General features: G+C 50.1%; 2 protein-coding genes and 3 pseudogenes across 2 annotated transcripts; all 5 read right to left on the bottom strand.

Annotated features, from left to right (window-relative positions):
• LOC128122553 (E3 ubiquitin-protein ligase RBBP6-like) lies at nucleotides 1-4,810 on the bottom strand (annotated as a pseudogene).
• Nucleotides 4,811-6,030: 1,220 nt separating this feature from the next.
• LOC128122554 (E3 ubiquitin-protein ligase RBBP6-like) lies at nucleotides 6,031-8,782 on the bottom strand. The gene is given in 3 exon segments (XM_052758205.1): nucleotides 6,031-6,132; nucleotides 6,134-6,343; nucleotides 6,346-8,782. Coding segments are annotated over 3 exon segments (2,724 nt in total). The 5' UTR covers nucleotides 8,758-8,782.
• Nucleotides 8,783-10,006: 1,224 nt separating this feature from the next.
• Nucleotides 10,007-12,762, bottom strand: LOC128122555 (E3 ubiquitin-protein ligase RBBP6-like; annotated as a pseudogene).
• Nucleotides 12,763-13,981: 1,219 nt separating this feature from the next.
• Nucleotides 13,982-16,719, bottom strand: LOC128122556 (E3 ubiquitin-protein ligase RBBP6-like). The gene is given in 3 exon segments (XM_052758206.1): nucleotides 13,982-14,083; nucleotides 14,085-14,294; nucleotides 14,296-16,719. Coding segments are annotated over 3 exon segments (2,736 nt in total).
• A 1,242-nt stretch (nucleotides 16,720-17,961) lies between these two features.
• On the bottom strand, nucleotides 17,962-20,345 carry LOC128122557 (E3 ubiquitin-protein ligase RBBP6-like; annotated as a pseudogene).
• Nucleotides 20,346-20,356: the final 11 nt, after the last annotated feature.

Consider the following 20,356-nt stretch of genomic DNA (forward strand, 5'->3'; position numbering starts at 1 on the left):
TTAACTTAACCATTTGGTATCACAGGTGGCTTGATGACCATGAGGCTTTTTGTCTCTTGGGGGAGTAAAATTACTTTTTTTGGACTCTGTCCCCTTTTTAGGCAAATCTCTTTCTTTCTTGGCTCACTTTTCTGTCCAGCTGAGGAATGTTTACTCCAGGAGGGAGTCCTTCCTTCTTGCTAACTCCCTTCTCCCATCTCTGCTCTGAACGGCAATCCTCTCCGCTGTCACAGTCCATTTTCTTGTCTCTACTGGGAGTGAAGTCTTTCTTGGAGGAACCATGAAGGGATTCATGCTTAGCTGAGGTCCTAGGCTCTTTAGAAGTCTGAGACAGAGTCTTAGAATTTCCCTGTTCACTCAGACATTCCTTGGTGCTTTCCATCTCTGGCAAGGTGCTGCTCTTTCTCTTGTCAGAGATTTCCATTTCTAGCACTGAGTGATCCCTGTCTTTGGTTCTCTCCTTCTCACTGGACAGAGAGACTGTTGAGCTTCTGACCTCATGGGTCACCTTTTTTGTGAGCTTCTGTATTTTCTCTGACTGCTCACGTTTTTTCTAAGTGTACTTGACTAGATATGATGGCCTAGTGGTAATCAATTTTATAATATATAAACTGTGTATAGTTTATAATATATAAACTGTGTATAGGTTCTGTGGATTTCACATCTTCTTCTTCAGAATTGAAGTCATCTTGATCCCATTCAGATTGAGGATCCTGGATAATTATAACATCTTCAGCAGGAGCTGTATTATCATGGTTCTACTCCTCCATAGGTTTAATGACTGTTCTCTCTGTATCTGTATTGTCGTCAGATTTTCACACAGGACTGCCTCCAGTTGAGCTTGCTTGTACTGGTGTAATCCAAAAACGTAGAGCTGGAGCCTTCAGTCCCAGCTACTTTCCCCTTGGCCTTTCCCTTGACGTTTTCCTCTTTAATTTTGCTACACATCGACTGCAATTCTTCAGAGAGTTCCTTTGAAGTAGATGTATTTTCTGCACTTCCAATTTTTTTTCGTTTCTCTGTCGAGTTTGATGGTTTTGGCTAGGGCAGTTAATGATACAAGCATGTCCTTTTCTGGGGTCCTTTCTAGTTTTTTAACATCACCTTCTATTTTCTGCTTTGGTGACAGTTTCACTATTTCAGCTCGTTCTACTTCAGAGATTTTCAAGGACGATGACTCAAAATTCTTTTGTTTAGTTTTTCTTTTTCTTTGTTTTTCTTGCCACCAAGTAGATGATGTGTCTCAGGCTTCTTAGCCTATTCTTCCTTATTGGCTGGCTTTCCTAACTTCATGCCCTTGGAACAGTCCGTTTTCAATAGTTCCTTCTTGACTGGCTTTGACTCCTGAAGTCCATCCCAGATTTAGAGTGGGATTCTCTGGGACGTCCAGTGATGTTATCATTCTTCTGAAGATTTACAGAGTCAATAGTGGGAGCCTCAACTAGGGTTTTTTAAGATGGTGTTCACACACTCATCTTCAGCAACAAAGGAGTTAGACACCAGCATATATAAAACTCTTATTTAAAAAAGAATTTTTGATATCCAGCTCTAATGCTAGGATACACAATTGGAACAACTAAAGGCAGATGTGACCAATCAGGCACAATACCACTGTGGCAATGCTTTACAAAACGTCAAATGGAAGAAGCAGCCACATAGGATATAAAGTTGACTACAGAACTAGCCGTGTGGATCAAATATCAAAAAAGAGTGGAAATAAGCAAAAATGAAAACACAAGCAAACAAAACAATACACTGGGATTAGGAGCTTTTTATTTTTATTTTTCCATCTCTCAAGCTGATAGGATCATGTTCCGTTGCCTTCTTTTAACAATGTTTTTTTTAAAATAGACGGTATCAGATGCTAGGCTAGGTGCTGCCCTCAAGACACCCAGTCCAAGAAACTGGTCTCAAGGATATCCTGCCATCACTCCCAATACAGCTAGCTCCAAGATCAGAGTTTTATAGAGTCAGTCTTTGCAGGATGCTCTTTGGCTTTTTGAAGGGGTGGTTCAGACCTAGGAGAGTTTTCACGCTCCCCATCCACCTGCTCTCGGGGTCCTTTAGAAGGTTTGAAAACATTTTCTTTCTCGGCTATAGCAGACACGTCCCTTTTCCGTTTGATGTTATCTCTGCGATTGTGACTCTCTCTGCATGGAAAGCTTTCCTGGATAGTTGTCTCCTCGATTTCTGTGTCTATGACTTTGTCCAGGAGCACAGTGTTCTCTGGGCTCCCTTGGGAAGGGTGAATTGCTGATATTAAGAGGTGAAAGTCTCTATGGAGACAAGCCTTCTCTGGTAGCTGAGGGTCTAGCCTGTGCCCCAACAGCATCCCCTCGGTAGTCCTTGTTGTACCACTGTGGGTAGGCATTTCCCCTCCCATTCCCGGGAGCGTTCTTTCTCAAAGAGGTCTCTAAGATGGACGACGACAAGGATGACGCTCTGCACTTAATAGGTTTGGATGTCACAGGGAGTGGACCTTCTCTGAGGAGATCTTGAGCGTGAACGATAACATCTGTGTGGAGGGGACCTTGACCTAGATCCATGACATCGTCGAGACCTGGACCCTGAACCGTGAGGACGGCTCTCGCCTCTGCCTCTCCTGGGGTACCGAGGTGATGGTGAAGAGAAGCCAGAGTGTGGGTGGCTGCAGGATCCAGAGGAAGAGCTTGACCGTGTGGAGCCAGATCTTGACTTTGAGGAAGAAGCAAAGGGACTTCTTGAATCCGATGAACCAGTCCAGGGAGATTTAGACCTGGAGAAGGAGTGCCCTGGCTTCCTCTGAATCTTTTCACACCCCGACAACGCCTCAAGAAAGCCATTGGTGAACTCATCTAGCCTGGACTTCTTCTTCTCCTCTTCCCTCAGTCGTCGTTGCTCTCTATAGAATTCTTCCCTGGACAAAAGCCGTGTTGGTGTTGGAGGCATGGGGTTTGGGTGAGCAGTCTGCACTCCTGACAACCATACCAAAGGTTTCCATAGAGTGGCAGGAGCTGGTGGAAACCCTGGGCAAGGGACACTATATCCTGAAGGCGGGGGCTGCTCAGGAGGGAAGCCAGGAGAGAAGTGTGGGGGAGGGACACCTGGAGGAAGGGGCACAGAGACTGGAGTTGCTGCCAGGGATGGGCCTTGAGCCCTCTGAAATCTTGGGCTGTGCTGTCGCCTGTGGTGCTCTGTGCTCCTGTAACAACTTCCTTCCCCTCTTCTGACTGGCTGTGGTGGAAGAACCGGGTCGCCAAGCTCCCTGAAATGTCCCCAACCTGGTGGTCCACCACCTGCAGGAGCAGCAGCATTTTGGCTGACCGGACCAGTTGTGGGGATCCCCTGGCCCTGCAATGATGACTGTGCCAAGGGAGACGGAGTTGCAAGGACAGGCACCTCGTGACCCTTTTCCTCAGTAAGAGCAGCAGTTGCAACCCAGGAGGCTCCCTTGGAATGTTCTGGTTCCACCGCTGCAGCTGGCGATAATTGATCAGCTGAATCCCGCAAAGGGCCATCTGACTTTTCCAAATGGACTGGTACAGACACTGTGGCAGTCAAATCAGGTACCGGAGCTGGCACAGAGGATGCAGTTCCAGGCAAAGAGGGAGCCAAGGGGGGCGGACTTGAAGTTAACCAACATACAGAGGGAGCTGGGAGTGCTGAGGAAGATGTCACTGGGATCCGCAGAGGATCCTGCTGTCTCCCTACCCGAGTTCCCACCAGAGGCTGCCAGCTCCTCTGAATCAGCGGTCTCGGTGGTGGTATTGGGGGTGGGGGTGGAGGGAAGCGTTTGCCAGGTCCTTTGGTATAGCCAGTTCCATTTCCGAAGTTATTAACAGCCTGTCTTAAACACTGGTTGGCAGTTAAAGCATCCGGAGAAACATCGTTCTGATGACATGTTGGACACCTATGTTCATCTGATTCCAGGAGTGCTGTCCTAATGCATTCGTCACAGTAACTGTTTCCACAGCAGGGGATGATAGCAGCATCCACCATGATGTCCTTGCAGATGAGGCACAGGAGCTCCTCCGGAACAGGATTTTCTTCTTCTGGTGATGATGAAGATGACGACGACCGTTCATCTGGTAAGAAGGGTGGCTTCTCTTTCTTCCCGATCCCATAGGCCTCTGCATCTAGGGTTGGGATTGTGTATTTTCCAGTGCTCGTGAGCAATGCACCCTTCGTGTGAGCATCTTTCACCTCAGTCAGAAAACTGGTAGGAATTCCAGTGCTCCTTCTGATTCTCCGGCCACATTCAAAGTTCTTATCCCCGTTTGTTGGGCAACTCTTAATATGATGACCAGGGACACCACAACGAAAACAGGTATAAGACGGAGGTGGTGGACCCAGAGGTTTCTTCACGGAACCGATTGTTTCGTATTCACGGCCACATTGCAACATCATCGCTTTGATTTTATCTTCCTCCGAAGCATTGGCTTCAGCCAGATTGGCAGTCTCTGTCAGCTGGGCCAGAGAAATAGATGCACAAGAGTCATCGGTTGCCTGTGTGGTTCCCATCGCTGGTTCAGTTCTACACAGAGCGTGTGTCTTCCTTGCCGACTTAACGCCTCCACTAGGAACTCTTCTGACAATCACAGAAGAGTATTTAGGAACTGGCGCACTGTCATCAGTATATTCTTCTTCAGTCTCTGCGTTGAAGATCCGCAGATCGCTATTGGCAGCCTTCAGCTTTTCTCTGCCCATAATCTGCTTCTTTAAGTCGCAGAGGGAGATATGGAGCCCATCAAAGACGATCATGTCATAGCTGAGTTTAGAGGAAAATTTATAGTGCACACAGGGCATGGTGGCAGAGGATTCTGTGGGCTGGGCGCCGCTCTGAACCCTGGCGTTTGCAGCTGGCTCTCAAGTCCACCCCGGGACCTTGATTGAACTCCTGTCTTCAAAGATGCTGCCTCACAAGAGAGCTAGCTCGCTCGTGGGGTAGAGCGAGAGACTCTTATCTTGGGGTCCTGGGTTCTTGCCCCACACTGGGCACCAGCTGTAGCACCAGTTCTAAATGGTTTCAACAGTAAAAAGCCCAGAGCCAGATATCACAGACGCTAAATGCCCGAAGTTCAGAGAGACCAAGAGGCAATCCACAGCCAACTCTCACCTACCTTTTCAAAGCCTCAGCTGAAAGGGGGAGATCCCGTCTCTAGGAATCCTCAGACTGAATGAGCTGAGATCCTGTCTCCATCTGCCTTATATACCTGTCTCCACCTCCCCAGGGCTGGGATTAAGGGTGTGGCCCGACCCCACCCTGATCTTCCTGCTTCCTCCTCCCAAGTGCTGGGCTTAGAGTTAGGTGCCAACAGTCCCTGGCCTCTGTGCTGAACTAGTGACTGGATCTGCCCTCTGATCTTCAGGCAAGCTTTTTTGATTGGGGCACAAACAAAATATCACCACACTCACTTCCAACTACAGAGGAGTTAGAGACCAGGCTACCCAAGACACACACACACATACACACACACACACACACACACACACACACACACACACACACACACAAGAATTTACCATATCAAAGCTCTACTGCGAGGATACGCAAAAAGTAGAACTAAAGGCAGATGTGACCAATCAGGCACAATACCACTGTGGCAATGCTTTACAAAAAGTCAAATGGAAGAAGCAGCCGCATAGGATATAACGTTGACTAAAGAACTTGCCGTGTGGATCAAATATCAAAAAGGAGTGGAAATAAGCAAAAATGAAAACACAAGCAAACAAAACAATACACTGGGGTCATGAGATGTTTAGGAGCTTTTTATTTTTATTTTTCCATCTCTCAAGCTGATAGGATCACGTTCCCTTGCCCTCTTTTAACAATGTTTTTGTTAAAATAGACAGTATCAGATGCTAGGCTAGGTGCTGCCCTCAAGACACCCAGTCCAAGAAACTGGTCTCAAGGATATCCTGCCATCACTCCCAATACAGCTAGCTCCAAGATCAGAGTTTCATAGAGTCAGTCTTTGCAGCCTGCTCTTTGGCTTTTGGAAGGGGAGGTTCAGACCTAAGAGAGTTTTCACGCTCCCCATCCACCTGCTCTCAGGGTCCTTTAGAAGGTTTGAAAACATTTTCTTTCTTGGCTATAGCAGACACGTCCCTTTTCCATTTGATGTTATCTCTGCGATTGTGACTCTCTCTGCATGGAAAGCTTTCCTGGATAGTTGTCTCCTCGATTTCTGAGTCTATGACTTTGTCCAGGAGCACAGTGTTCTCTGGGCTCCCTTGTGAAGGGTGAATTGCTGATATTAAGAGGTGAAAGTCTCTATGGAGACAAGTCTTCTCTGGTAGCTGAGGGTCTAGCCTGTGCCCCCACAGCATCCCCTCGGTAGTCCTTGTTGTTACCACTGTGGGTAGGCATTTCCCCTCCCATTCCCGGGAGCGCTCTTTCTCAAAGTGGTCTCTAAGGTTGACGACGACGACGCTCTGCCCTTAATAGGTTTGGATGTCACAGGGAGTGGACCTTCTCTGAGGAGATCTTGAGCGTGAACGATAACGTCTGTGTGGAGGAGACCTTGACCTAGATCCATGACATCGTCGAGATCTGGACCCTGAACCGTGAGGACGGCTCTCGCCTCTGCCTCTCCTGGGGTACCGAGGTGATGGTGAAGAGAAGCCAGAGTGTGGGCGGCTGCAGGATCCAGAGGAAGAGCTTGACCGTGTGGAGCCAGATCTTGACTTTGAGGAAGAAGCAAAGGGACTTCTTGAATCCGATGAGCCAGTCCAGGGAGATTTAGACCTGGAGAAGGAGTGCCCTGGCTTCCTCTGAATCTTTTCACACCCCGACAACGCCTCAAGAAAGCCATTGGTGAACTCATCTAGCCCGGACTTCTTCTTCTCCTCTTCCCTCAGTCGTCGTTGCTCTCTATAGAATTCTTCCCTGGACAAAAGCCGTGTTGGTGTTGGAGGCATGGGGTTTGGGTGAGCAGTCTGCACTCCTGATGACCATACCAAAGGTTTCCATAGAGTGGCAGGAGCTGGTGGAAACCCTGGGCAATGGACACTATATCCTGAAGGCGGGGGCTGTTCAGGAGGGAAGCCAGGAGAGAAGTGTGGGGGAGGGACACCTGGAGGAACAGGCACAGAGACTGGAGTTGCTGCCAGGGATGGGCCTTGAGCCCTCTGGGATCTTGGGCTGTGCTGTGGCCTGTGGCGCTCTGTGCTCCTGTAACAACTTCCTTCCCCTCTTCTGACTGGCTGTGGTGGAAGAACCGGGTCGCCAAGCTCCCTGAAATGTCCCCAACCTGGTGGTCCACCACCTGCAGGAGCAGCAGCATTTTGGCTGACCGGACCAGCTGTGGGGATCCCCTGGCCCTGCAATGATGACTGTGCCAAGCTAGACGGAGTTGCAAGGACAGGCACCTCGTGACCCTTTTCCTCAGTAAGAGCAGCAGTTGCAACCCAGGAGGCTCCCTTGGAATGTTCTGGTTCCACCGCTGCAGCTGGCGATAATTGATCAGCTGAATCCCGCAAAGGGCCATCTGACTTTTCCAAATGGACTGGTACAGACACTGCAGCAGTCAAATCAGGTACCGGAGCTGGCACAGAGGATGCAGTTCCAGGCAAAGAGGGAGCCAAGGGGGGCGGACTTGAAGTTAACCAACATACAGAGGGAGCTGGGAGTGCTGAGGAAGATGTCACTGGGATCCGCAGAGGATCCTGCTGTCTCCCTACCCGAGTTCCCACCAGAGGCTGCCTGCTCCTCTGAATCAGCGGTCTCGGTGGTGGTATTGGGGGTGGGGGTGGAGGGAAGCGTTTGCCAGGTCCTTTGGTATAGCCAGTTCCATTTCCGAAGTTATTAACAGCCTGTCTTAAACACTGGTTGGCAGTTAAAGCGTCCGGAGAAACATCGTTCTGACGACATGTTGGACACGTATGTTCATCTGATTCCAGGAGTGCTGTCCTAATGCATTCGTCACAGTAACTGTTTCCACAGCAGGGGATGATAGCAGCATCCACCATGATGTCCTTGCAGATGAGGCACAGGAGCTCCTCCGGAACAGGATTTTCTTCTTCTGGTGATGATGAAGATGACGACGACCGTTCATCTGGTAAGAAGGGTGGCTTCTCTTTCTTCCCGATCCCATAGGCCTCTGCATCTAGGGTTGGGATTGTGTATTTTCCAGTGCTCGTGAGCAATGCACCCTTCGTGTGAGCATCTTTCACCTCAGTCAGAAAACTGGTAGGAATTCCAGTGCTCCTTCTGATTCTCCGGCCACATTCAAAGTTCTTATCCCCGTTTGTTGGGCAACTCTTAATATGATGACCAGGGACACCACAACGAAAACAGGTATAAGACGGAGGTGGTGGACCCAGAGGTTTCTTCACGGAACCGATTGTTTCGTATTCACGGCCACATTGCAACATCATCGCTTTGATTTTATCTTCCTCCGAAGCATTGGCTTCAGCCAGATTGGCAGTCTCTGTCAGCTGGGCCAGAGAAATAGATGCACAAGAGTCATCGGTTGCCTGTGTGGTTCCCATCGCTGGTTCAGTTCTACACAGAGCGTGTGTCTTCCTTGCCGACTTAACGCCTCCACTAGGAACTCTTCTGACAATCACAGAAGAGTATTTAGGAACTGGCGCACTGTCATCAGTATATTCTTCTTCAGTCTCTGCGTTGAAGATCCGCAGATCGCTATTGGCAGCCTTCAGCTTTTCTCTGCCCATAATCTGCTTCTTTAAGTCGCAGAGGGAGATATGGAGCCCATCAAAGACGATCATGTCATAGCTGAGTTTAGAGGAAAATTTATAGTGCACACAGGGCATGGTGGCAGAGGATTCTGTGGGCTGGGCGCCGCTCTGAACCCTGGCGTTTGCAGCTGGCTCTCAAGTCCACCCCGGGACCTTGATTGAACTCCTGTCTTCAAAGATGCTGCCTCACAAGAGAGCTAGCTCGCTCGTGGGGTAGAGCGAGAGACTCTTATCTTGGGGTCCTGGGTTCTTGCCCCACACTGGGCACCAGCTGTAGCACCAGTTCTAAATGGTTTCAACAGTAAAAAGCCCAGAGCCAGATATCACAGACGCTAAATGCCCGAAGTTCAGAGAGACCAAGAGGCAATCCACAGCCAACTCTCACCTACCTTTTCAAAGCCTCAGCTGAAAGGGGGAGATCCCGTCTCTAGGAATCCTCAGACTGAATGAGCTGAGATCCTGTCTCCATCTGCCTTATATACCTGTCTCCACCTCCCCAGGGCTGGGATTAAGGGTGTGGCCCGACCCCACCCTGATCTTCCTGCTTCCTCCTCCCAAGTGCTGGGCTTAGAGTTAGGTGCCAACAGTCCCTGGCCTCTGTGCTGAACTAGTGACTGGATCTGCCCTCTGATCTTCAGGCAAGCTTTTTTGATTGGGGCACAAACAAAATATCACCACACTCACTTCCAACTACAGAGGAGTTAGAGACCAGGCTACCCAAGACACACACACACATACACACACACACACACACACACACACACACACACACACACACACACACACAAGAATTTACCATATCAAAGCTCTACTGCGAGGATACGCAAAAAGTAGAACTAAAGGCAGATGTGACCAATCAGGCACAATACCACTGTGGCAATGCTTTACAAAAAGTCAAATGGAAGAAGCAGCCGCATAGGATATAACGTTGACTAAAGAACTTGCCGTGTGGATCAAATATCAAAAAGGAGTGGAAATAAGCAAAAATGAAAACACAAGCAAACAAAACAATACACTGGGGTCATGAGATGTTTAGGAGCTTTTTATTTTTATTTTTCCATCTCTCAAGCTGATAGGATCACGTTCCCTTGCCCTCTTTTAACAATGTTTTTGTTAAAATAGACAGTATCAGATGCTAGGCTAGGTGCTGCCCTCAAGACACCCAGTCCAAGAAACTGGTCTCAAGGATATCCTGCCATCACTCCCAATACAGCTAGCTCCAAGATCAGAGTTTCATAGAGTCAGTCTTTGCAGCCTGCTCTTTGGCTTTTGGAAGGGGAGGTTCAGACCTAAGAGAGTTTTCACGCTCCCCATCCACCTGCTCTCAGGGTCCTTTAGAAGGTTTGAAAACATTTTCTTTCTTGGCTATAGCAGACACGTCCCTTTTCCATTTGATGTTATCTCTGCGATTGTGACTCTCTCTGCATGGAAAGCTTTCCTGGATAGTTGTCTCCTCGATTTCTGAGTCTATGACTTTGTCCAGGAGCACAGTGTTCTCTGGGCTCCCTTGTGAAGGGTGAATTGCTGATATTAAGAGGTGAAAGTCTCTATGGAGACAAGTCTTCTCTGGTAGCTGAGGGTCTAGCCTGTGCCCCCACAGCATCCCCTCGGTAGTCCTTGTTGTACCACTGTGGGTAGGCATTTCCCCTCCCATTCCCGGGAGCGCTCTTTCTCAAAGTGGTCTCTAAGGTTGACGACGACGACGCTCTGCCCTTAATAGGTTTGGATGTCACAGGGAGTGGACCTTCTCTGAGGAGATCTTGAGCGTGAACGATAACGTCTGTGTGGAGGAGACCTTGACCTAGATCCATGACATCGTCGAGATCTGGACCCTGAACCGTGAGGACGGCTCTCGCCTCTGCCTCTCCTGGGGTACCGAGGTGATGGTGAAGAGAAGCCAGAGTGTGGGCGGCTGCAGGATCCAGAGGAAGAGCTTGACCGTGTGGAGCCAGATCTTGACTTTGAGGAAGAAGCAAAGGGACTTCTTGAATCCGATGAGCCAGTCCAGGGAGATTTAGACCTGGAGAAGGAGTGCCCTGGCTTCCTCTGAATCTTTTCACACCCCGACAACGCCTCAAGAAAGCCATTGGTGAACTCATCTAGCCCGGACTTCTTCTTCTCCTCTTCCCTCAGTCGTCGTTGCTCTCTATAGAATTCTTCCCTGGACAAAAGCCGTGTTGGTGTTGGAGGCATGGGGTTTGGGTGAGCAGTCTGCACTCCTGATGACCATACCAAAGGTTTCCATAGAGTGGCAGGAGCTGGTGGAAACCCTGGGCAATGGACACTATATCCTGAAGGCGGGGGCTGTTCAGGAGGGAAGCCAGGAGAGAAGTGTGGGGGAGGGACACCTGGAGGAACAGGCACAGAGACTGGAGTTGCTGCCAGGGATGGGCCTTGAGCCCTCTGGGATCTTGGGCTGTGCTGTGGCCTGTGGCGCTCTGTGCTCCTGTAACAACTTCCTTCCCCTCTTCTGACTGGCTGTGGTGGAAGAACCGGGTCGCCAAGCTCCCTGAAATGTCCCCAACCTGGTGGTCCACCACCTGCAGGAGCAGCAGCATTTTGGCTGACCGGACCAGCTGTGGGGATCCCCTGGCCCTGCAATGATGACTGTGCCAAGCTAGACGGAGTTGCAAGGACAGGCACCTCGTGACCCTTTTCCTCAGTAAGAGCAGCAGTTGCAACCCAGGAGGCTCCCTTGGAATGTTCTGGTTCCACCGCTGCAGCTGGCGATAATTGATCAGCTGAATCCCGCAAAGGGCCATCTGACTTTTCCAAATGGACTGGTACAGACACTGCAGCAGTCAAATCAGGTACCGGAGCTGGCACAGAGGATGCAGTTCCAGGCAAAGAGGGAGCCAAGGGGGGCGGACTTGAAGTTAACCAACATACAGAGGGAGCTGGGAGTGCTGAGGAAGATGTCACTGGGATCCGCAGAGGATCCTGCTGTCTCCCTACCCGAGTTCCCACCAGAGGCTGCCTGCTCCTCTGAATCAGCGGTCTCGGTGGTGGTATTGGGGGTGGGGGTGGAGGGAAGCGTTTGCCAGGTCCTTTGGTATAGCCAGTTCCATTTCCGAAGTTATTAACAGCCTGTCTTAAACACTGGTTGGCAGTTAAAGCGTCCGGAGAAACATCGTTCTGACGACATGTTGGACACGTATGTTCATCTGATTCCAGGAGTGCTGTCCTAATGCATTCGTCACAGTAACTGTTTCCACAGCAGGGGATGATAGCAGCATCCACCATGATGTCCTTGCAGATGAGGCACAGGAGCTCCTCCGGAACAGGATTTTCTTCTTCTGGTGATGATGATGATGAGATGACGACGACCGTTCATCTGGTAAGAAGGGTGGCTTCTCTTTCTTCCCGATCCCATAGGCCTCTGCATCTAGGGTTGGGATTGTGTATTTTCCAGTGCTCGTGAGCAATGCACCCTTCGTGTGAGCATCTTTCACCTCAGTCAGAAAACTGGTAGGAATTCCAGTGCTCCTTCTGATTCTCCGGCCACATTCAAAGTTCTTATCCCCGTTTGTTGGGCAACTCTTAATATGATGACCAGGGACACCACAACGAAAACAGGTATAAGACGGAGGTGGTGGACCCAGAGGTTTCTTCACGGAACCGATTGTTTCGTATTCACGGCCACATTGCAACATCATCGCTTTGATTTTATCTTCCTCCGAAGCATTGGCTTCAGCCAGATTGGCAGTCTCTGTCAGCTGGGCCAGAGAAATAGATGCACAAGAGTCATCGGTTGCCTGTGTGGTTCCCATCGCTGGTTCAGTTCTACACAGAGCGTGTGTCTTCCTTGCCGACTTAACGCCTCCACTAGGAACTCTTCTGACAATCACAGAAGAGTATTTAGGAACTGGCGCACTGTCATCAGTATATTCTTCTTCAGTCTCTGCGTTGAAGATCCGCAGATCGCTATTGGCAGCCTTCAGCTTTTCTCTGCCCATAATCTGCTTCTTTAAGTCGCAGAGGGAGATATGGAGCCCATCAAAGACGATCATGTCATAGCTGAGTTTAGAGGAAAATTTATAGTGCACACAGGGCATGGTGGCAGAGGATTCTGTGGGCTGGGCGCCGCTCTGAACCCTGGCGTTTGCAGCTGGCTCTCAAGTCCACCCCGGGACCTTGATTGAACTCCTGTCTTCAAAGATGCTGCCTCACAAGAGAGCTAGCTCGCTCGTGGGGTAGAGCGAGAGACTCTTATCTTGGGGTCCTGGGTTCTTGCCCCACACTGGGCACCAGCTGTAGCACCAGTTCTAAATGGTTTCAACAGTAAAAAGCCCAGAGCCAGATATCACAGACGCTAAATGCCCGAAGTTCAGAGAGACCAAGAGGCAATCCACAGCCAACTCTCACCTACCTTTTCAAAGCCTCAGCTGAAAGGGGGAGATCCCGTCTCTAGGAATCCTCAGACTGAATGAGCTGAGATCCTGTCTCCATCTGCCTTATATACCTGTCTCCACCTCCCCAGGGCTGGGATTAAGGGTGTGGCCCGACCCCACCCTGATCTTCCTGCTTCCTCCTCCCAAGTGCTGGGCTTAGAGTTAGGTGCCAACAGTCCCTGGCCTCTGTGCTGAACTAGTGACTGGATCTGCCCTCTGATCTTCAGGCAAGCTTTTTTGATTGGGGCACAAACAAAATATCACCACACTCACTTCCAACTACAGAGGAGTTAGAGACCAGGCTACCCAAGACACACACACACATACACACACACACACACACACACACACACACACACACACACACACACAGAATTTACCATATCAAAGCTCTACTGCGAGGATACGCAAAAAGTAGAACTAAAGGCAGATGTGACCAATCAGGCACAATACCACTGTGGCAATGCTTTACAAAAAGTCAAATGGAAGAAGCAGCCGCATAGGATATAACGTTGACTAAAGAACTTGCCGTGTGGATCAAATATCAAAAAGGAGTGGAAATAAGCAAAAATGAAAACACAAGCAAACAAAACAATACACTGGGGTCATGAGATGTTTAGGAGCTTTTTATTTTTATTTTTCCATCTCTCAAGCTGATAGGATCACGTTCCCTTGCCCTCTTTTAACAATGTTTTTGTTAAAATAGACAGTATCAGATGCTAGGCTAGGTGCTGCCCTCAAGACACCCAGTCCAAGAAACTGGTCTCAAGGATATCCTGCCATCACTCCCAATACAGCTAGCTCCAAGATCAGAGTTTCATAGAGTCAGTCTTTGCAGCCTGCTCTTTGGCTTTTGGAAGGGGAGGTTCAGACCTAAGAGAGTTTTCACGCTCCCCATCCACCTGCTCTCAGGGTCCTTTAGAAGGTTTGAAAACATTTTCTTTCTTGGCTATAGCAGACACGTCCCTTTTCCATTTGATGTTATCTCTGCGATTGTGACTCTCTCTGCATGGAAAGCTTTCCTGGATAGTTGTCTCCTCGATTTCTGAGTCTATGACTTTGTCCAGGAGCACAGTGTTCTCTGGGCTCCCTTGTGAAGGGTGAATTGCTGATATTAAGAGGTGAAAGTCTCTATGGAGACAAGTCTTCTCTGGTAGCTGAGGGTCTAGCCTGTGCCCCCACAGCATCCCCTCGGTAGTCCTTGTTGTACCACTGTGGGTAGGCATTTCCCCTCCCATTCCCGGGAGCGCTCTTTCTCAAAGTGGTCTCTAAGGTTGACGACGACGACGCTCTGCCCTTAATAGGTTTGGATGTCACAGGGAGTGGACCTTCTCTGAGGAGATCTTGAGCGTGAACGATAACGTCTGTGTGGAGGAGACCTTGACCTAGATCCATGACATCGTCGAGATCTGGACCCTGAACCGTGAGGACGGCTCTCGCCTCTGCCTCTCCTGGGGTACCGAGGTGATGGTGAAGAGAAGCCAGAGTGTGGGCGGCTGCAGGATCCAGAGGAAGAGCTTGACCGTGTGGAGCCAGATCTTGACTTTGAGGAAGAAGCAAAGGGACTTCTTGAATCCGATGAGCCAGTCCAGGGAGATTTAGACCTGGAGAAGGAGTGCCCTGGCTTCCTCTGAATCTTTTCACACCCCGACAACGCCTCAAGAAAGCCATTGGTGAACTCATCTAGCCCGGACTTCTTCTTCTCCTCTTCCCTCAGTCGTCGTTGCTCTCTATAGAATTCTTCCCTGGACAAAAGCCGTGTTGGTGTTGGAGGCATGGGGTTTGGGTGAGCAGTCTGCACTCCTGATGACCATACCAAAGGTTTCCATAGAGTGGCAGGAGCTGGTGGAAACCCTGGGCAATGGACACTATATCCTGAAGGCGGGGGCTGTTCAGGAGGGAAGCCAGGAGAGAAGTGTGGGGGAGGGACACCTGGAGGAACAGGCACAGAGACTGGAGTTGCTGCCAGGGATGGGCCTTGAGCCCTCTGGGATCTTGGGCTGTGCTGTGGCCTGTGGTGCTCTGTGCTCCTGTAACAACTTCCTTCCCCTCTTCTGACTGGCTGTGGTGGAAGAACCGGGTCGCCAAGCTCCCTGAAATGTCCCCAACCTGGTGGTCCACCACCTGCAGGAGCAGCAGCATTTTGGCTGACCGGACCAGCTGTGGGGATCCCCTGGCCCTGCAATGATGACTGTGCCAAGCGAGACGGAGTTGCAAGGACAGGCACCTCGTGACCCTTTTCCTCAGTAAGAGCAGCAGTTGCAACCCAGGAGGCTCCCTTGGAATGTTCTGGTTCCACCGCTGCAGCTGGCGATAATTGATCAGCTGAATCCCGCAAAGGGCCATCTGACTTTTCCAAATGGACTGGTACAGACACTGCAGCAGTCAAATCAGGTACCGGAGCTGGCACAGAGGATGCAGTTCCAGGCAAAGAGGGAGCCAAGGGGGGCGGACTTGAAGTTAACCAACATACAGAGGGAGCTGGGAGTGCTGAGGAAGATGTCACTGGGATCCGCAGAGGATCCTGCTGTCTCCGTACCAGAGTCCCCACCAGAGGCTGCCTGCTCCTCTGAATCAGCGGTCTCGGTGGTGGTATTGGGGGTGGGGGTGGAGGGAAGTGTTTGCCAGGTCCTTTGGTATAGCCAGTTCCATTTCCGAAGTTATTAACAGCCTGTCTTAAACACTGGTTGGCAGTTAAAGCGTCCGGAGAAACATCGTTCTGACGACATGTTGGACACCTATGTTCATCTGATTCCAGGAGTGCTTTCCTAATGCATTCATCACAGTAACTGTTTCCACAGCAGGGGATGATAGCAGCATCCACCATGATGTCCTTGCAGATGAGGCACAGGAGCTCCTCCGGAACAGGATTTTCTTCTTCTGGTGAAGATGATGATGAAGATGACGATGACGACGACTGTTCATCTGGTAAGAAGGGTGGCTTCTCATTCTTCCCGATCCCATAGGCCTCTGCATCTAGGGTTGGGATTGCGTATTTTCCAGTGCTCGTGAGCATTGCACCCTTCGTGTGAGCATCTTTCACCTCAGTCAGAAAACTGGTAGGAATTCCAGTGCTCCTTCTGATTCTCCGGCCACATTCAAAGTTCTTATCTCCGTTTGTTGGGCAACTCTTAATATGATGACCAGGGACACCATAACGAAAACAGGTATAAGACGGAGGTGGTGGACCCAGAGGTTTCTTCACGGAACCGATTGGGTCGTATTCACGGCCACATTGCAACATCATCGCTTTGATTTTATCTTCCTCCGAAGCATTGGCTTCAGCCAGATTGGCAGTCTCTGTCAGCTGGGCCAGAGAAATAGATGCACAAGAGTCGACGGTTGCCTGTGTGGTTCCCATCGCTGGTTCAGTTCTACATAGAGCGTGTGTCTTCCTTGCCGACTTAACGCCTCCACTAGGAACTCTTCTGACAATCACAGAAGAGTATTTAGGAACTGGCGCACTGTCATCAGTATATTCTTCTTCAGTCTCTGCGTTGAAGATCCGCAGATCGCTATTGGCAGCCTTCAGCTTTTCTCTGCCCATAATCTGCTTCTTTAAATCGCAGAGGGAGATATGGAGCCCATCAAAGACGATCATGTCATAGCTGAGTTTAGAGGAAAATTTATAGTGCACACAGGGCATGGTGGCAGAGGATTCTGTGGGCTGGGCGCCGCTCTGAACCCTGGCGTTTGCAGCTGGCTCTCAAGTCCACCCCAGGACCTTGATTGAACTCCTGTCTTCAAAGATGCTGCCTCACAAGAGAGCTAGCTCGCTCGTGGGGTAGAGCGAGAGACTCTTATCTTGGGGTCCTGGGTTCTTGCCCCACACTGGGCACCAGCTGTAGCACCAGTTCTAAATGGTTTCAACAGTAAAAAACCCAGAGCCAGATATCACAGACGCTAAATGCCCGAAGTTCAGAGAGACCAAGAGGCAATCCACAGCCAACTCTCACCTACCTTTTCAATGCCTCACCGGAAAGGGGAGATCCCGTCTCTAGGAATCCTCAGACTGAATGAGCTGAGATCCTGTCTCCATCTGCCTTATATACCTGTCTCCACCTCCCCAGGGCTGGGATTAAGGGTGTGGCCCGACCCCACCCTGATCTTCCTGCTTCCTCCTCCCAAGTGCTGGGCTTACAGTTAGGTGCCAACAGTCCCTGGCCTCTGTGCTGAACTAGTGACTGGATCTGCCCTCTGATCTTCAGGCAAGCTTTTTTGATTGGGGCACAAACAAAATATCACCACACTCACCCCCAACTACAGAGGAGTTAGAGACCAGGCTACCCAAGACACACACACACACACACACACACACACACACACACACACACACACACACACACACACAAGAATTTACCATATCAAAGCTCTACTGCGAGGATACGCAAAAAGTAGAACTAAAGGCAGATGTGACCAATCAGGCACAATACCACTGTGGCAATGCTTTACAAAAAGTCAAACGGAAGAAGCAGCCGCATAGGATATAACGTTGACTACAGAACTTGCCGTGTGGATCAAATATCAAAAAGGAGTGGAAATAAGCAAAAATGAAAACACAAGCAAACAAAACAATACACTGGGGTCATGAGATGTTTAGGAGCTTTTTATTTTTATTTTTCCATCTCTCAAGCTGATAGGATCACGTTCCCTTGCCCTCTTTTAACACTGTTATTGTTAAAATAGACAGTATCAGATGCTAGGCTAGGTGCTGCCCTCAAGACACCCAGTCCAAGAAACTGGTCTCAAGGATATCCTGCCATCACTCCCAATACAGCTAACTCCAAGATCAGAGTTTCATAGAGTCAGTCTTTGCAGCCTGCTCTTTGGCTTTTTGAAGGGGAGGTTCAGACCTAGGAGAGTTTTCACGCTCCCCATCCACCTGCTCTCAGGGTCCTTTAGAAGGTTTGAAAACATTTTCTTTCTTGGCTATAGCAGACACGTCCCTTTTCCATTTGATGTTATCTCTGCGATTGTGACTCTCTCTGCATGGAAAGCTTTCCTGGATAGTTGCCGCCTCGATTTCTGTGTCTATGACTTTGTCCAGGAGCACAGTGTTCTCTGGGCTCCCTTGTGAAGGGTGAATTGCTGATATTAAGAGGTGAAAGTCTCTATGGAGACAAGTCTTCTCTGGTAGCTGAGGGTCTAGCCTGTGCCCCCACAGCATCCCCTCGGTAGTCCTTGTTGTACCACTGTGGGTAGGCATTTCCCCTCCCATTCCCGGGAGCGCTCTTTCTCAAAGTGGTCTCTAAGGTTGACGACGACGACGCTCTGCCCTTAATAGGTTTGGATGTCACAGGGAGTGGACCTTCTCTGAGGAGATCTTGAGCGTGAACGATAACGTCTGTGTGGAGGGGACCTTGACCTAGATCCATGACATCGTCGAGACCTGGACCCTGAACCGTGAGGACGGCTCTCGCCTCTGCCTCTCCTGGGGTACCGAGGTGATGGTGAAGAGAAGCCAGAGTGTGGGCGGCTGCAGGATCCAGAGGAAGATCTTGACCGTGTGGAGCCAGATCTTGACTTTGAGGAAGAAGCAAAGGGACTTCTGGAATCCGATGAACCAGTCCAGGGAGATTTAGACCTGGAAAAGGAGTGCCCTGGCTTCCTCTGAATCTTTTCACACCCTGACAACGCCTCAAGAAAGCCATTGGTGAACTCATCTAGCCTGGACTTCTTCTTCTCCTCTTCCCTCAGTCGTCGTTGCTCTCTATAGAATTCTTCCCTGGACAAAAGCCGTGTTGGTGTTGGAGGCATGGGGTTTGGGTGAGCAGTCTGCACTCCTGACGACCATACCAAAGGTTTCCATAGAGTGGCAGGAGCTGGTGGAAACCCTGGGCAAGGGACACTATATCCTGAAGGCGGGGGCTGCTCAGGAGGGAAGCCAGGAGAGAAGTGTGCGGGAGGGACACCTGGAGGAAGGGGCACAGAGACTGGAGTTGCTGCCAGGGATGGGCCTTGAACCCTCTGGGATCTTGGGCTGTGCTGTGGCCTGTGGCACTCTGTGCTCCTGTAACAACTTCCTTCCCCTCTTCTGACTGGCTGTGGTGGAGGAACCGGGTAGCCAAGCTCCCTGAAATGTCCCCAACCTGGTGGTCCACCACCTGCAGGAGTAGCAGCATTTTGGCTGACCGGACCAGTTGTGGGGATCCCCTGGCCCTGCAATGATGACTGTGCCAAGGGAGACGGAGTTGCAAGGACAGGCACCTCGTGACCCTTTTCCTCAGTAAGAGCAGCAGTTGCAACCCAGGAGGCTCCCTTGGAATGTTCTGGTTCCACCGCTGCGGCTGGCGATAATTGATCAGCCGAATCCCGCAAAGGGCCATCTGACTTTTCCAAATGGACTGGTACAGACACTGAGGCAGTCAAATCAGGTACCGGTGCTGGCACAGAGGATGCAGTTCCAGGCAAAGAGGGAGCCAAGGGGGGCGGACTTGAAGTTAACCAACATACGGAGGGAGCTGGGAGTGCTGAGGAAGATGTCACTGGGATCCGCAGAGGATCCTGCTGTCTCCCTACCCGAGTTCCCACCAGAGGCTGCCGGCTCCTCTGAATCAGCAGTCTCAGTGGTGGTATTGGGGGTGGGGGTGGAGGGAAGCGTTTGCTGTGAGCTCCTTTGGTATAGCCAGTTCCATTTTCGAAGTTATTAACAGCCTGTCTTAAACACTGGTTGGCAGTTAAAGCGTCCGGAGAAACATCGTTCTGACGACATGTTGGACACGTATGTTCATCTGATTCCAGGAGTGCTGTCCTAATGCATTCGTCACAGTAACTGTTTCCACAGCAGGGGATGATAGCAGCATCCACCATGATGTCCTTGCAGATGAGGCACAGGAGCTCCTCCGGAACAGGATTTTCTTCTTCTGGTGAAGATGATGATGAAGATGACGATGACGACAACGACGATGATGACGACGACTGTTCATCTGGTAAGAAGGGTGGCTTCTCATTCTTCCCGATCCCATAGGCCTCTGCATCTAGGGTTGGAACTGCGTATTTTCCAGTGCTCGTGAGCATTGCACCCTTCGTGTGAGCATCTTTCACCTCAGTCAGAAAACTGGTAGGAATTCCAGTGCTCCTTCTGATTCTCCGGCCACATTCAAAGTTCTTATCCCTGTTTGTTGGGCAACTCTTAATATGATGACCAGGGACACCACAACGAAAACAGGTATAAGACGGAGGTGGTGGACCCAGAGGTTTCTTCACGGAACCGATTGTTTCGTATTCACGGCCACATTGCAACATCATCGCTTTGATTTTATCTTCCTCCGAAGCATTGGCTT

This window comes from Peromyscus californicus, unplaced genomic scaffold, assembly GCF_007827085.1.
Source record: "Peromyscus californicus insignis strain IS unplaced genomic scaffold, ASM782708v3 Scaffold_3__1_contigs__length_106647218, whole genome shotgun sequence".
NCBI lineage: Eukaryota > Metazoa > Chordata > Mammalia > Rodentia > Cricetidae > Peromyscus > Peromyscus californicus.